The 18,455-nt window shown below is 43.4% G+C and overlaps 1 protein-coding gene across 1 annotated transcript in view; it reads right to left on the bottom strand.

Annotated features, from left to right (window-relative positions):
- LOC115476553 (phospholipase A2 inhibitor and Ly6/PLAUR domain-containing protein-like) overlaps positions 1-18,245 on the bottom strand; it is a 44,057-nt gene extending 25,812 nt beyond the window's left edge. Inside the window, exon 1 of the mRNA XM_030212980.1 lies at positions 18,116-18,245. Within this exon, the coding sequence (XP_030068840.1) occupies positions 18,116-18,167 (52 nt within the window). The 5' untranslated portion in view covers positions 18,168-18,245. The remainder of the gene's footprint in view (positions 1-18,115) is intronic.
- Positions 18,246-18,455: the final 210 nt, after the last annotated feature.

The raw sequence follows: 18,455 nt of genomic DNA, 5'->3' as shown, positions 1-18,455 counted from the left end.
CCCACTGACAAAGACATGAGCAGCCCATAATTGAAGGGTAGGTTATTGGTAACAGTGAGAGATAGCACATCACAAATTAAATCCGGAAAATCACATTGTGGAAAGTATATGAATTTATTTGCATTCTGCAGAGGGAAATAAGTATTTGATCCCCCACCAACCAGTAAGAGATCTGGCCCCTACAGACCAGGTAGATGCTCCAAATCAACTCGTTACCTGCATGACAGACAGCTGTCGGCAATGGTCACCTGTATGAAAGACACCTGTCCACAGACTCAGTGAATCAGTCAGACTCTAACCTCTACAAAATGGCCAAGAGCAAGGAGCTGTCTAAGGATGTCAGGGACAAGATCATACACCTGCACAAGGCTGGAATGGGCTACAAAACCATCAGTAAGACGCTGGGCGAGAAGGAGACAACTGTTGGTGCCATAGTAAGAAAATGGAAGAAGTACAAAATGACTGTCAATCGACAAAGATCTGGGGCTCCACGCAAAATCTCACCTCGTGGGGTATCCTTGATCATGAGGAAGGTTAGAAATCAGCCTACAACTACAAGGGGGGAACTTGTCAATGATCTCAAGGCAGCTGGGACCAGTGTCACCACGAAAACCATTGGTAACACATTACGACATAACGGATTGCAATCCTGCAGTGCCCGCAAGGTCCCCCTGCTCCGGAAGGCACATGTGACGGCCCGTCTGAAGTTTGCCAGTGAACACCTGGATGATGCCGAGAGTGATTGGGAGAAGGTGCTGTGGTCAGATGAGACAAAAATTGAGCTCTTTGGCATGAACTCAACTCGCCGTGTTTGGAGGAAGAGAAATGCTGCCTATGACCCAAAGAACACCGTCCCCACTGTCAAGCATGGAGGTGGAAATGTTATGTTTTGGGGGTGTTTCTCTGCTAAGGGCACAGGACTACTTCACCGCATCAATGGGAGAATGGATGGGGCCATGTACCGTACAATTCTGAGTGACAACCTCCTTCCCTCCGCCAGGGCCTTAAAAATGGGTCGTGGCTGGGTCTTCCAGCACGACAATGACCCAAAACATACAGCCAAGGCAACAAAGGAGTGGCTCAGGAAGAAGCACATTAGGGTCATGGAGTGGCCTAGCCAGTCACCAGACCTTAATCCCATTGAAACTTATGGAGGGAGCTGAAGCTGCGAGTTGCCAAGCGACAGCCCAGAACTCTTAATGATTTAGAGATGATCTGCAAAGAGGAGTGGACCAAAATTCCTCCTGACATGTGTGCAAACCTCATCATCAACTACAGAAGACGTCTGACCGCTGTGCTTGCCAACAAGGGTTTTGCCACCAAGTATTAGGTCTTGTTTGCCAGAGGGATTAAATACTTATTTCCCTCTGCAGAATGCAAATAAATTCATATACTTTCCACAATGTGATTTTCCGGATTTAATTTGTGATGTGCTATCTCTCACTGTTACCAATAACCTACCCTTCAATTATGGGCTGCTCATGTCTTTGTCAGTGGGCAAACTTACAAAATCAGCAAGGGATCAAATACTTATTTCCACCACTGTACTTCCTGAAAAAGTAGTGAAAATTTTATTTATAAATTTTAAAACTAACAATAAATGAGAACCTTGACTTTATGCATCCTACCAAAGAAATTGTGTTTTAATTTGATCCACTGCAGTATCAATTGTAAAGCTTCCAAGGCTGCAGGAGTGTGATTCTCCCCGAGCAGATTGCTGCTGGGGGTCTGGTCTTGTATACTCTTGTCTAATGGCAGCACCCCCCTCAAAAGCCGCCACTCCTTATAAGCCACCGGGTAAAGAAAATTCTGGACTCCACCGGGTTAAGGAAAATTTATTGTATACTCAGCAATCCATAAGGTAGTGGAAATGTCTTGTAATCCATAAAGTAAAGAAGATATATTATTCACAAGGTAAAGGAAATACATTGTAGTCCATGAAATAAAGAAGATATATTATCCACAAGGTAAAGAAAATATATTGTAATCCTTCCGCCCCCCCCCCCCTCCTCCCTCCCTCCTCCCTCGGTCACCAGTCTAAAGTATGCAGGAGCCTGCCTTTCCTTTGTCAGCACTCCCTTCAAGAAAAAAACACTTGTCACGGACTCAGGCTGGAACATGTGCTCCTCCAACCCTTCCTATGGGTTAACCACCTCCTTCCCTCTCTCAGTAACCCCCCAAACCAGACTTTTACCTCCCTTTTAAACTCTCGCCCTGTGGTTTTAGCAAGATCTGAGACATCCATGGGTTCCTCCTCTCCTCTTTCCTCTTGCCACTCTATGGGTTCTTCTAACCCTCTCTCCCCCAGCTGTTCCTTATTCTCCTGATTAGCCCAGGCTGGAGCCTCCTCCCTTCCCCTGGCTCCCCAGGCCGGGTGTTGCGAACTCCCCTCACCTGTCCTTCCTTGAGCCGCCTCTGGGGGTTGCTGGGAATGATAGTCTCTAATGCTAGTGTGGGAGTCTCCCAGGGGCTGCTGGGTCTTGTAGTCTTTACCCTTCCTTCCCCCCTTTGGGGAAAGCGCTCTCCGGCTTATCTGGGGTGCCTCGCCCTCCCTCTCACCCGCGTACTCCTCACACAATGTATTGCACATTCCATATGCTATAAACAATAGGGTAATTTGATAACAGGTATGATGATTAAATATTACATGAGGGAGATGTAGCAGGGAACTTATCAATGTTGGCTAATGTTAAAACATATTATTTTACTTTTAACCTCAGTTAATAGCAAAATAACACTTCCAAACGGTAGCTAGCGTTGATAAGTCTGCCCCTCAATGTATATGGATTGAGGAGTATGCACTAACCTTTAGTGAAAACATGCCCTGCAAAACATTCATACTCCCAGAAAGTTAAGGAAGGACTAGGCTCTCATTCTAGGTATTTCTGAAAGGGATTTGGATTTAGCTCATGCCTTTCTCAGTGTGGAAGGCAAGTTACATTCAGGTGCTTGAAACATCATGTCTCAATAAATTGGTTTGTTTAGAAGGTGCTACCTGTGTCTTGTCAATTTTGATAGACTAGATTAACATGTTGACCCCTTTTAAGTGTTTGTAAAATTCAAATATTTTCTAGTCCTCAGAGTTATATCAGAGGCAGTGGAAGTTAAATGACTTCCCAAGGTCACCAGGAGCAGCCTCAAGATTTGAACCTTGCTTTCCTGGTTCTCAGCTGCCTTCTTAAACTTCTAGGAATCTAGGCAGTTTTATTTGAAGGCAATTATCACAGTATACTGCTATATACATACATTTTCTTGCAAAGAGGATAAGCATCCAGAGAACTGTTTAAATTCTGAATTATTCTTAATGTGAATGGGAAGTGTGGCCAACCTCGGGGTCAATCTCTCTTTTTTTTTCTGTATTGTGACTGGTGGATGCTATCAGCTCCCCAGGACAGAGAGGAGAGGAGACAAAAGAGTGGGGGGTCCCCTTTTAAGCTAAGTCTTGGAGGAGAAAGTAAAACTGGGACTAAGGATAAAACCTGGAGACGGAAGTCCCTATCTAGCTTCTTCACTAAAAAGCAGGTACATATTAGTCTCTGTATTTACTGGGGGAGAGGGAAAGAAAGAACTGCCAGAACTTGCCTTAAGAAATGGGCAAGAGAAACCCAAATTCAATAACTGTTATGTCAACTCCTCAATCAAGGCAGCCTGCATATCCTTCAGTTTCAGCTGATAGGGGGCCTTGAGTATCTGTGCATGGTCAAGGTCTGCCAGCTTCTGTCCCCCTCCAGGGGGCAGGAGCTTCCGGCCTTCAGCATGTGCAGATCTTGAGGTCCCACATCACCCAGCTGTGCAATGCCTCTTATGCAGGGGAATGAGGTCAGTAAATAAACAGCTGACCAGAGGAGGGAGGCAAGCAAGGAGAAAAATGCTAATGGAAGGAATGAGAGAGAAGGAGAGACATGTTGGAGATTGGGGGAGGGAAGAAAAAGAGAGAAATCCTGGATGTTACAACCTGAGTGGAAGAAGAAAGAAACAAATGCTGGACACCTTATGAAGGGAGGAGGAAGACATGCAAGAGACCATGGATGGGGGAGGGGGAGAGAGGCAAAAGAGGGGGTGAGGGAGGGAGGTAGGGAAGGAGTAGGGTTACCATATGTCCGGTTTTACCCGGACATGTCCTCTTTTTGAGGACATGGACGGACAACTGGGTGGGTTTTGCCTGCCTGCCCGTTTTACAAACAAGCAGGCAGGCGGGCCTAGTGGTGTCCTATCCTCCATTCCCCTTACCTTACTATACTGCCCTGGTGGTCTAGTGACATTTTGGGGCAGGAGAGAGCACCTGCATACTACTTTCTTGCTGATGGTCCCAGCGCTGATTCAAAATGGCTGCCTCAACTCTCGGTGGCCATTTTATTTATTTATTTTATTTATTGCATTTGTATCCCACATTATCTCACCCATTTGCAGGCTCAATGTGGCTTACATAGTTTTGTTATGACATTGTCATTCCAGAATATCAGATACAGTTAGTAATGTGTAGAGAGTAAGTAGGGAAGAAAGAGGAAGTGATTGGGCGGGTGATAGTAGAAGTGGATTTTCATAACTGGTTGGGTTGGGAAAGTGAATTAGTGAAGTTGTTGGCTCTCGTTGTAGGCCTTGTTGAAGAAGTGTGTCTTCAGAGATTTGCGAAAGTTATTTGTTTCGACAATTGATTTCAGGTCTGTGGGTAGAGCATTCCATGTTTGCGTGCTCGTGTAGGAGAAAGTAGTGGCATGCATCAGCTTGTATTTTAGTCCTTTACAACTGGGAAAGTTCAAATTGAGAAATTTGCAGGATGTTCTTGTGGCGTTTCTGGGAGGTAGGTCCACTAGATTCGGCATGTAGATCGGGGCGTCTGCATGGATAATTTTGTGTACAATCGTACACATCTTGAACGCAATGCGTTCTTTAAGTGGGAGCCAGTGCAGTTTCTCTCTTAGGGGTTTTGCACTTTCATATTTAGTTTTTCCAAATATGAGTCTGGCGGCAGTATTCTGGGCTGTTTGGAGTTTTTTTGATAGTCTGTTCTTTGCAGCCCGCATATATTGCGTTGCAGTAATCCAGATGGCTTATTACCATTGATTGTTTTTTTTTGGATTTGGATTGGCGCCGAGACCGGAGTCGGCAGGGATCAGTATGCAGACCCTCCGGGCAGGAAAGAGGGGGCTCTTTCCTGCCCCAAAGAGGTCACTAGACCACCAGAGCAGTATAGTAAAGGGAGGGGAGGATAGGACACCCTTAGGAGTGTGTGATGGGGGGGGTGAAAGGGATGGGGCAGTATGTGACGTGACAGGGTGTGTGTGTGTGTGAAAGAGGGCGGGTGTCCTCTTTTTGGGGGGAGCAAATATGGTAATCCTAGGAAGGAGAGACATGCTGGAGACCTGGTGGATAGGGAGGGAAGCAGAGAGATGCTGGATACTATGGGGGAGGAGTGGGAAATGGAAGGACAAACATGCTACAGACTATAGGGAGGGGGAGAGATGATGAAGAAAGGGGTAAAGGAGGTAGCAAAGGAGAGAAATTCTGGACACTATGGGGGGAAGGAATGGGAGAGATGCTGAAGATGGGGTGAGAGAGGTAGGGAAGGAAAAAAATCATGGACACCATGTAGGGGGGTTGAGAGTGATGGAAGGAGAGATATGCTGGACACCATAGGGGAATGTAGGGGGTCTTTTCCTGCTGTCTCGCCTTTGTTGGTTAGGACTGAACCATCTTTTCCTGAACTAAATATGGATTCTGCAGCCTGAGGCCTGAATACATCAGAAACCAGCTTTGTTCAGGAAAAATACTTCACCATCCAAGGAAGCAGGAATTTTCCTCTATGGCTCAGGTTTTTGTTAGGTTTGGTTTTGCCTGTAACTGATTGGTTGTCTCAGGACTGGTGGTTAGTAGCCTAATACTGCTGCTATTGGTAATCTTTTCTCAGGATAGTATAGTTGTATAATTATATATATATATATATGTAGTTTTATGCTAATATGATAGCAGATGATTTGTAACATTTTGTATCTATTTGTAGATGATTTGTAATATTTTGTATTTTTTAAAAATAAGATGAGATGTATGAGTGTAATGTTTAAGAATGTATGGAAGAGTGTTGGGTTGTATGTTTTTTAATGAGTGATGAATAACATTGTGATATATTAAATGAAAACGTTTTGAATAAAGATTGATAATTATATGATACGGTTGTTTATGTAATTGTAGATTAAGATAATTGCAACCAATTGAAGAAAGCTAGCCTATTATTGGATTATATATATATATATTTTCCATATATTCTATTGGTGTAATAATCAGTATATTTTGGTAGTGTAGAGAATTTTATAACTTGCTTTGCATTTTGTCATATTGTTATTTTTATATCTATAATAAATAATATATTTCCATTTTAGCATTATTCCTTTCATTGGTGCAGCCAATCAGCAGAGCCTAAAGGCCAATTAGATACTCTCATATCCTTAGCAAATGAGTCCAGAAGGGATAGGCTCATGTAGTAAAAGTGCTGGTTTCCGAAGGGAAAGAAAAGCCCTAAAAGGAAAGGGGGGGGGGGAGTGAATTTTCCAAGAGGCAAGAGTGAAGGAATGGTTTCTTGCAAGGGAGCCATAACTCTCAGCTTACTAGCAAGAAAAGGGATTACCAAGAGAAGGGGCAGAAGTAGAGAGGTCCTGTCAGATGGCAGTTCCCAAAGAACAGCAGAAACACTGAGAGCTAGAAGCTATACACTTGAAGAGACTGGATGTTCCTCTCAGTTAGTTACATGCAGTGTGAATCCACGGGCGCCAATAGCAGATAAGAGAGGGCTGGGAAAGGGGGAGACTGTGGGAATGGGGGGTTGGGATTTGATATACTGCCTTAGTGCCTTTCTGAGGTTACAATCATATACAGGTACTTATTTCACAAGGAGCTGCAGTGGAAACTGAGCCTGGCTCCTCACCTGCTGTACTAACTGTAACCTGTGGTTAAAATTATTTTGCTTACTTGAAGGGGGGCTCAGGGCAGCCCAAAGACAGCCAGAAACAGTGTGAAAATTTATGTATGCGCAGACATAGGAGCCAACTTTTCAAAATTATTGGGGGTGCTAAGCCCAGTGGAAATAACTCTTCCCTGGACACATACAAGGAATTTTCTGAATATTGGGGGTGCTCAAGCACCCAGAGCACCCACAGAATCAGGGAAACCTGCACTGACACCTGAAACTTTATATAAAGTGTCTAAATGATTCTAAAGGTATTTGCAAGGTTATAAAACAGAGAATTTAAGTGTATAAACCCACCAGACATGTGCTACGACCTTATTTAAGCCCTGTTTGTATTGTATGTAGAACACTGTAAATTTAAAATGTTCATTTTGGGGTTTATAAGAGGTTTGAAAATGCAGATTTGTACATAAATAGAGAAGGACATTGCTCTGACTTGATTTATATTTTTAAAAATCAAAAATAAGAGTTTTATAGGTTATTTTATATATTAATTAGAGAAATGGATTGGTCAGGAGTATTTGTGTGGATGAAAAAAGAGCTCTGATTTGCTGCACAGCTCACAGAAAGAACCTGCCATAGCTGGAATCTGATTGGCTGCACAGCTCTGAGACAGGGTTGCCAGGTGGAAAATTTGTTTCCCACCCAAACGAGCCCAAATCCAGCCCAAAACCCGCCCAAAGTCAAACCCCGCCCCTGACACCCCCACCCCCGCGTCATCACCCCTGCCCCCGCCGTCATCAACCCCACCCCCGCCGCCATCGACACCGCCTCCCACATCATCAGCCCCGCCTCCCACGTCATCGGCCCCGCCCAGAACGTCAATAATCCCGCCCAAAACGTCACTAACCCCGCCCCCATGGCCGAAAAAAACACTTAAAAAACCGCCCAAAAGACCCCAAACAAGCCCAAAAAACCGCAACCCGCCACGGGCAAAAATTTCCCGCGGCGGGTCGCGGAAAACAGCCCAATTGGGCGGTAAAACCGCCCACCTGGCAACACTGCTCTGAGAAGGAAGGAACCCCTCTCTAAGAAGGAGTCTGTGTGTTTGCTCTGATGAAATCTGAATTAAAGTAAGTTTTAGAACGTATAGGGTGAAAAGAATTGAGAGTTAAATTTATGTTAAGAAAAGTGTTTAACAGGGAAAGGGTGATTCTTACCTGAATTTGAAAAGTTACTCTCTAAGGCTGAGAGTAAATCCTTGGATAAATTTTGAATGTTTGATAGAGGTTACTTATAATTACCTCTGAATGAAATGTGAGATCATAATTTTGTGATTTCAGAGAAGTTAAGCAAAGTCTGGGAACTTTGCATTGTGAGGGAAAGGCTGGACTGGCAGTTGAAATAGTGAAGTCCACTCGTAAAAAATTGAATGGAGTTCAGGATTTTAATACAGGGAGCAGGAATTTATTTTATAGAAATTTGATCTAGTTCTTTAGAAATTCTTGGAAGAAAGTTGTATGTCTTTGTAAAGAACTGCAGACACTGGAAGAAATCTGGTATAAATTAAAAAGGCTCCAGATATTATAAACCAATTTCTCTTTATTGACACTTCAGTGTCAAATAACAACGCTCTATAATGTTATAACATTTACTCATTCACTCACATGCATAAGTCAGACACCTTTCAAATCTATTGATTACCATACTAACAGTGAACCTATGATATTATTATGTGGGAAGTGTGTATATTGCTGCTATTCTGTAGACACCAGCATGATTGCTATTCCTCATAGCAATAAATTGTTTTTTTTGAGGCATAATACTTCATGCACCAGCGAATGTGTAATTTATTGTACTTGGTGTCCATGTGCATTGTATAACTACAATATTAAAGCTTCCACCTAATACAAAATTACAAAATTATAATAGTATGTGGGGAAAAGCCTCAAAGAGCTCCCAGATCAAACATCAATCCGTCGGAGCTAAAACAGACCATCCGGTCTTCTCTTCATCATAGGCATAAAAACCCACTCTAGGTAACTCTCGATGAAGTTCTATAGGCAAAAACCCCTACTAAACTACCCTGTATAACTTTCAACTAGGGCCGCAATAATTGCAATAATTAATTCAAAATATTTTTAGTTTCTCGTAAATAAGAATTTTGTGTTGCAATGCACTTAGCTTTATTGCTTGAGATTCAATGCTACTGTTGCTTCATGCTGTGTTGATCCTTATTCAATTACTCCGAGCCGACGTTGGCCAGCGTTTCGCTGCTTTTTCAAGGTCTCGGGTATATTATTGGAATACACTGCACGGCGTTTCTGGTTCCAGAAACGCCGTGCAGTGTATTCCAATAATATACCCGAGACCTTGAAAAAGCAGCGAAACGCTGGCCAACGTCGGCTCGGAGTAATTGAATAAGGATCAACACAGCATGAAGCAACAGTAGCATTGAATCTCAAGCAATAAAGCTAAGTGCATTGCAACACAAAATTCTTATTTACGAGAAACTAAAAATATTTTGAATTAATTATTGCAATTATTGCGGCCCTAGTTGAAAGTTATACAGGGTAGTTTAGTAGGGGTTTTTGCCTATAGAACTTCATCGAGAGTTACCTAGAGTGGGTTTTTATGCCTATGATGAAGAGAAGACCGGATGGTCTGTTTTAGCTCCGACGGATTGATGTTTGATCTGGGAGCTCTTTGAGGCTTTTCCCCACATACTATTATAATTTTGTAATTTTGTATTAGGTGGAAGCTTTAATATTGTAGTTATATTCATTTCCACACCACTAATCTCTCATGTGCATTGTATTACATAGGGCACATGAGGAAACAGTTAAAGAATCGTTTGGCAGAGCATGTAAGTAATTTACGCCTCAATAAAAGTGATAATCCGTTGGTGTCTCATTGGCAGGAATATAATCATACCGTTGACCAACTCCGCTGTGTTGTGCTGACAGAAATTTCACTCACTAATAGGGGTGGGAATATTAGCGCTCGTTTACGGTTGATTGAGCAGTGATACATTTATACATGGGGCACGGTGGCGCCCCATGGCCTCAATTTGGAGGTTGAATGGGTGTAGGCATACCGCTGCTCATCACTATGGGCGTGTCTGGTTTCAGTATAGTATTTAAATACTGAAGTGACATCATGGGCATATAGCGGATTTCGGTGGCGCGATCCACGGGCGGAAGCCCGGCTGGGTACCCTACAGATGTGCGGCCTTGCATAGGATTATCAGTAAGTGGAAATTTCATGATTAAAGATTGTAACATTTAATTAAACTAGACGTAATATAGCTGATGGAAGTTAGAACGAAGGAGAACGAAATGCGGTCCAGCATCGGGGAACCGGTTATTTGAAGTGGTAATTGCTGTGGATGCATTTCATCAGTTACCTGACTTTGCTCTACTGCCGATGTTATCACATCACGAAAGCATTGGGAGTTACCAACTTGAGAAATACTCACGTGGTGTTGTATTCGAGTCTATTGGATCCAATGACTGGTGTTAGTTTGAGTGCCACAAACGAAGGACCGAGTGGTGGACATTATTTCAACTAGCATGCTGGATCAAGGCCCGATTTAAATACCAGGTTTAAATGAACGTATGGTATTTTTTGGCAGTATTGTGTTAGTCTGTATAATAATATCATAGGTTCACTGTTAGTATAGTAATCAATAGATTTGAAGGGTGTCTGACGTACGCATGTGAGTGAATGAGTAAATGTTATAACATTATAGAGCGTTGTTATTTGACACCCACCGAGTGCAGCAGCGATCTGCCCCATTTGGCAGCCAACCAAAGATCGCCACTTATGTGGAGAAGAAATTCTCTGAAAAATTCAGTTCTAACAGAAGATTTATAGATTAAACTCGGGACCATAAATACAGAAGAGAACAGGAAACATAGTTAAGGAAGCGATATAATTATTTTAATTTTGGAAAGTTAGGTTTTCTACAGTGCCGGAATCCATATTTCTGACAGTCATCTGATAGGTTGAACAACACCTTGAAGAAAGGTTTCAAACCTATTCAATCCGTTAAAGTGGCTGTTTGGCTGGATGTGATGGGGGGGGGGGGGGGGGGGGTTAAATCCTTCTGCCACAATATATTCAGTGAATCCCTTTAGTTTCTTTCCCATCTGCAATGCTGATTTTGTGAAGTCAGACTGCACTGAAATCTGTGCCTGAAAGACTTTTTCTTGCTTTGCATCTGTGAAAGATTCTTGGCCATGACCCTGACACTGATTATCCAGCGATACATCTGAACCAATCTGCAGACATGCAGTGAATTTGGAAAAGGTCAATTTTTTATTCAGTTGCAGACTGCTTGGAGCACCAGAAATGTGGGCTGCCCCTTTTCCATAGGCCATCTTGTTCCTGTCTGGGCTCCTATATAAGCCTACTCACTGTTTGGTTCCCTTGCCAGTGCTTGGTACCATCTTATACTTTGCCTGCCTGCTTCTTGGGGGATCCTACTCACCTGATTAAATGCTTCTTGATACTGCTCTACTCCCTACTGGACCTCATCCAGTCTTACTACTGACTCACCATTGAGTGCTTTATGCTTGTGTCTCCATTGGGTTCCCTTGGTTTTATGGTTCTCACCTTGGGTTCTTGGTTCAGGCAGCGAGGGCCTGGTAGCCACTAGCATCAGAGGGCTCAACCCATAGTGAAGGTGTTTGCTAAAAGCAGAAGACCCAACCCTGTGAGGAATATGTCTGTGAGAGACAGGCAAGTTCTCAGACTCCAGGGAACCTGCCTGTCTCTAGTGATTGAAAACACAATATTGAAGAACCATCCTCCACAGGCAGCAATGTGGTTGGAGGACTCCTGCTCAGCTTAGAGGGAACAGTGTTCCGAAGTAGTGTAAAACAGGTAAAAGTGAATTGATTTTTCACTCTTTCAAAAAGTACAAGGACCAGGGGACACTCAGTGAAATTACGTGGAAATATTTTTCCTTGTTTAATTACTACATTAAAGAAGATTTTGGTTCAAGAATTCTGAGTCTTCTCATGCTGATGTTCTATTCTCTGGTTTAGCTGCATGCCATTCATGCCAGGCATTGGATAGGTAGAACAATCACATTTCTTTTAGATTTACTATTCATTATTATATTATGTATGTATTACTTTTGTAGCCCGCCTAGAATGGAAAGATTTGCTAGTAGCCTATCCACCTTATAATTGAAAGAGAAAAACGCCTAGATTTCGACCCAAATCGGGAGATAGACGTTTATCTCACAAAAACTAATAAATCGGTATAATGGAAAGCCGATTTTGGACGTTTTCAACTGCACTCCATCGCGGAAGCGTACAAAGTTGACGGGGGCGTGTCGGAGGCATGGCGAAGGTGGAACTGGGGCGTGGTTATCGGCCGAGGAGAGATGGGCGCCTTTCGCCGATAATGGACAAAAAGTATGCGTTTGTAGCTAGAATTTAGGGCACTTTTCCTGGACCCTGTTTTTTCACGAATAAGGCCCCAAAAAGTGCCCTAAATGACCAGATTACCACCAGAGGGAATCGGGGATGACCTCCCCTGACTCCCCCAGTGGTCACTAACCCCCTCCCACCACAAAAAAAAGATTTTTCACAACTTTTTATTTTCACCCTCAAATGTCATACCCACCTCCCTGGCAGCAGTATGCAGGTCCCTGGAGCAGTTGTTAGGGGGTGCAGTGGACTTCAGACAGGTGGACCCAGGCCCATCCCCCCTACCTGTTACAATTGTGCTGCTTAATGCTTAGTCGTCCAACCCCCCCACCCACTGTACCCACATGTAGATGCCCCCCTTCACCCCTTAGGGCTATAGTAATGGTGTAGACTTGTGGGCAGTGGGTTTTGAGGGGGATTTGGGGGGCTCAACACACAAGGGAAGGGTGCTATGCACCTGGGAGCTCTTTTACCTTTTTTTTTGTTTTTGTAAAAGTGCCCCCTAGGGTGCCCGGTTGGTGTCCTGGCATGTGAGGGGGACCAGTGCACTACGAATCCTGGCCCCTCCCATGAACAAATGCCTTGGATTTATTTGTTTTTGAGCTGGGCGCTTTCATTTTCCATTATCACTGAAAAACAAAAACGCCCAGCTCACAAATTGTCGAATAAAACATGGACGTCTATTTTTTTTTTCGAAAATACGGTTCGGTCCGCCCCTTCACGGACCCGTTCTCAGAGATAAACGCCCATGGAGATAGACGTTTTCATTCAATTATGCTCCTCTATGTTTATCTATATAAATAAAATCCCCCCTCAGACATTCTGAAGCTCACTCCATCTGTCCTGAACTCCTGTCCTCCTGGTAGGCTAGGCTATTCGGACTACTCACCCTCAGTCTCAGCCACGCCCATCTGGGCCGTAGGCCATGCCCCATCTGCACATAAAAGCACCCTCAACGTTCTAAAGCACACTCTGAGGCTTCAACAGTTCGTATGTTCGAAGCTCTGTAACCATTTTTAAGCACACTACATCTCTGCCCCGCCCTGACCTATCAGAGAAGAGAGGAGTGTCACAGCTGCAGTGCTCTGACCTATCAAAGGGAACTGAAACAGAAAAAGGGAGGAGCGTCACACCGAATGACGGACCTATCAGAGGGAAGTCAAATAGAAGAAGGGAGGAGCGTCAGAGGCCAAGGGGACGGCGGTATCTACGTCTCATAGGTTTCCTTGATTTCTTTTCAGTGTATTGCAGCTGCAGCCACTTAGGTAAGTCTAGCAAGCCTGTCAGCTACTGAATACAGAAAGCAAAAGATAGCATGTGGGAACTTGCTCCATTTTGTTCTCTGGAATGCAGTGATTATTATACAAATGGTCTTGCTTTCATTATTTTGGTAGGGGCTGCCTTCATCACTGTCCACAGTCCCCCCAGTCCTGACACCTGACAGGGGGGACAGGGAAGGACACTCACTGTCTCACATACGCACTCGCACACACTCATTCTCACATACACACACGCTCTCTCACAGACACACTCACACCCACTCTCTGTCACACACACACACTTGCACATTCTCACTCTCACACAGTCACTCTCACAGACACTCTCTCAAACATACACACTCAGCGCAAAACCTTGCTAGCGCCCATTTCATTTCAGCCAGAAACGGGCCTTTTTTACTAGTTATAAATAAATAAACATAGTTGAAGACAATCTGGGTTGAACAATAGGAAAACAGAAGATTCAGAGTCAAAGGTTTGATATACTTGTGAAGGCCTTTAATAGCTTAATATCCATGAAGTCTTAATGGTGTATAAGTATAACTTTGGCACACCAGCACACACCTGAAGCCTCTTTATTTTCTGAAATTTCATTTATTAAATAAATATAGATAATTTACTCACAGTCAGACATATTGCCCCAAGGCAATAGAGATTCCGTAATTCTGAGAGGTTTATTGCAGAGGTGCAGAATAATTAAACAGATTCGAGCAGTTCAGAGCTGGGTGGCTGGACTATGCAATATCTTATGAGAAAGAATGAACGAGGTAAAAAATGGGTTCGTTACGGGAGGATTAGCAGGACAAGTGCTGTCTAAAGCAAGATGGAGAATGCCTCATGGAGAAGAAGAGGCCAAGAAAGGGCTCACACAAGCCCAGGGAGGAGAAGGTAAAAGGACCAACAGGGCAGAGCCTGCCATCAGGTGGCAGGGGTGGCCTAGAGGGTAGCCCTCGATTGGAGGAAAGGTCATATCTAGCTGACCTGTCAGGATAGAAATTGTAAGAATGACCAGGAAATGATAGCAGGTAGACAAAAGGAGCCAAGTTTGACTGAGAAAGAGAGAAGGTCTTTGCATCAGCATTACCAATAGTAACAGTCTTTATATCGACAAGCAGGAATAGCTACATTACATGTGAGACTACATTACACACAATGCATTGCTCATATATCTTTGCACTGAGGACTGCAGCAGTAAAAATCCGTAGAAGTGAGAATAACAGTAAAGGCATTAAACACATTTTAGGGTCGCACTATAAACTAGTGTAAGGCTTTTGGATGACAGAACAATACTGAGTCCACAGCCTCCCAACCCCTCCCCCACCCACACACAAGCATTTCTATGAGATAAGCATTTCCAGCTTCTGCAGCATAAAACATAACAAACAATGAAATATAGCAATTAGGAACGAATCCTTTCAAATTGCTTGTCCCCTGTTCTCAACACTTTCCAACCACTATACTGCCCCACAACCCCCAAACTCCCCCATAAAATACTCCTGCAACTGCCACAACCCCCCCCCCCCAAATTATCCCACATTCACACTATCCTGCATAATTCTCTACCCTTTAAATTATCCCCAAGCTCCCCAACCTGCAACTGTCCCCAAAGTCCCCATACTACCACTTCCAACTATTCCTAAACTACTCAACTCCCAAAACTACCCCACAGTTGTCCCGGCCACCCGACCATACCACCCCCAACACTACTCCAAATGTTCACCCAACCCTCCAAACCCCAAGCAACCCAGCACAACTCTCCCACATACAAACTAACCCGCAACTGCCCCACCCCAAGCCTACCCATTACAATTTTCCCAACCCTCAAACTTCCCTCACCCCCAAAACTATCCCCTGAAGTTAGCCCTCTACCCCTTAACTGCTCTATCCCTCTAAACTACCCTTGTCCCACCATCCCTAACTGCCCAACTCCTCCAAAACAACCCACTCAACTGCCCCAATACCACCAAAACTATTCCTGCAACTGACCACCACCCTAAACTAACCTCAGCCCCCTAAACTCCCTCATAACTGCCCTGACATTCCCTATCTGCCTCCACCATCAAACCCTCCTACATAACTGCCCTGCTACCCTCAAATTGCCCCATTCCTCCAAACTACCCAGTACAACTGCTCCAATACACCTCAAAATACACCCACCCCCTAAACTACCTCCCACAACTGTCCTACTCCCTCTGCCTTGAACACCTGAGAAAGGTATGAGCTACATTCAAATTTCTTTCATACACAAGCATACAGGTCAAAGATAACTTTATAACAAAACACCACTAGTAGGTACCTCCATAGTGCCTTTTTATAAAGAAATTGTGATGCTCTTTTTTTCATAAAATACTACTGTAAGTTACTTAACATGTGCCTATATTGCAGGCGTGCAGATTTACATCTATGCAGATGGTGTTCTATGAAAAGTTATTTCAGTGCTACAGTATGTGGCCACATATGCAGTGGAATGACTTTATAGAATTACCTCCGAAGCGGAAAACATTTTATAAGTCATGCTCCACTTGCTTTCCCTGCTTTTTGCTCTTAACTCATTTGTTTCTGGATCCAGTGTGGTCTCTTCATTCTTTTTTTTTTTTATTTATAGCATTTATACCCCGCTCTTTCCCGCTCAATAGCAGGTTCAGTGCGGCTTACAAGGTATGGGTACAAAGTATCACAGAGATAACACAATGTATGGGTACAAAGTATCATAGAGGTAATACAATGTATGGGTAAAAAGTATCACAAAGATAATACAATTGTGTAGAGAAGGACAAGAGGAAGAAATGTGGGGGAAGGGTTGAGGCATGTTTAATGTTAGTGGTGTGGATTAGGATCGTAAGTTAAGTTGGGTCATTTGGATAGGCTTGTTTGAAGAGGTATGTTTTCAGCAGCTTTCGGAAGTGTAGATGTTCATTTGTTGTTCGGATGAATCTTGGTATGGTGTTCCAAAGTTGGCTGCCTATAACGGAGAAGTTGGATGCATAGTAAGTTTTGTATTTGAGACCTTTGCAATTAGGCAGGTGAAGATTGCGATATGTTCGAGAAGATTTGGACCCGTTCCTGGCTGGAAGGTCGAATAGTTTGGTCATGTAACTTGGAGCTTCTCCGTGGAGGATCTTGTGGATCAGTGTGTGGACTTTGAAGTTTATTCGTTCCTTGATGGGGAGCCAGTGGAGTTTTTCATGGAGAGGTGTTGCACTTTCGAACCGTGATTTGCCAAAAATTAGTCTGGCTGCCGTGTTTTGGGCGGTTTGGAATTTTTTTTAGGATTTGGGCATTACAACCAATGAAGATGCTGTTGAAGTAGTCAGCATGGGTGAGTACTGTGGATTGTACCAGATTGCGGAACGTTTTTTGGGGGAGGAATGGTTTTACTCTTTTCAATACCCACATCATGTTGAACATCTTCTTCGTCATGGCTTTTGCGTGAGTTTCTAGAGTTAGATGGTTGTCTAACGTTACTCCTAGGATTTTCAAGTTGTCAGATATTGGAATTGTAACATTGGGGGTGATTAGGGTGGATGGGAGTAGAGTGGAGTGTTTTGAAGAGAGGATTAAGCATTGAGTTTTTTCTTTATTCAGTTTCATTTTGAAGGCATTGGCCCAGGAGGCTAGGATGTTCATGCCAGTAATTACTTTAGCAGAAATTTCTGCAAAGTTAGATTGAAAAGGGATGAATATGGTGACGTCATTAGCATAGATGAAGGGGTTTAGGCCAGCTTTGGATAGGGACTTAGCCAAAGGAATCATCATAAGGTTGAAAAGGATCGGGAATAGAGGTGATCCTTGGGGGGACTCCGCATTGTGAGGACCACGCAGATGATACCGATGAGGTTGATTTGACTTGGTAGGTTCTAGTGGTGATGAAACTTTTTATCCATTTAATGATGTTTCCACCTATTCCTAGTTTGTCCAGAAGTTTTGTAAGAATATTGTGGTCTACCATGTCAAATGCGCTGGATAGGTCAAACTGCAGAAGAAGTATGTTGTTGCCAAATGAAATTTCTTGTTTGAACTTGGATATTAGGGTGAGTAGTACTGTTTCAGTGCTGTGTGCAGGTCGAAAACCCGATTGTGACTCATGAAGTATAGAGAATTTTTGTATGAATTTGTTGAGTTGGGAAGTCACTCGATTTTCCATTAGTTTGGTTAGTAGAGGGATGGAGGCCACAGGTCGATAGTTAGTGATGTCTTTCACTGATTTTGGGGTTTTTTTTGGTAATGGTATGAGTAGAATATTGCCGTGTTCGGAGGGGAAGGAGCCTTGTTGAGGTAGGAAATTTAGGTGGGTGGTGAGGTCCGTAATGAATTGAGCTGGGGCATTTTTCATTAGATAGTTGGGGCATGTTCCCCTTGCTAACATTGTGTGATAGAGTGATAAGACAAATAGTATTGAATTCAGTAAGCTATAGAAGTGGATGGAAGGAGCGGGATTTTTATAGACGTCCACCTATGAATGATGACAGAAAGACATTTTAGGGAAGGATCCTTACCTATGGCTATCAGAGCAGAGAAAATGCAGATGCTGGTGAGAAAAGCCCTCATGGTGCTGGAGAGAGGATGGAATTGGATGCAGTGTATGACAGGGTCTGAGCTCACACTCTGATCCCTAGAATCCTTCCTGCTCAGAATGCAGTATTTATATCTTGTGTTTAAAAAGATCCGCTCTGATCTGGACATTTGCTTGTGAGAAATGTTTACAGTTAAATATGCAATGAGGCTGTGTCACTCTAGTGACTGTAAGCCAAGTAAAGAGTACTTGTGAAGTGCCTGCAGACATTCCATACATGAAAATATTAAGAAGAAAAAATTCCTCTACATCACATGAGAAAT

Source organism: Microcaecilia unicolor, chromosome 8 (assembly GCF_901765095.1).
Source record: "Microcaecilia unicolor chromosome 8, aMicUni1.1, whole genome shotgun sequence".
NCBI lineage: Eukaryota > Metazoa > Chordata > Amphibia > Gymnophiona > Siphonopidae > Microcaecilia > Microcaecilia unicolor.
This window is presented reverse-complemented; position numbering and strand designations above follow the sequence as displayed.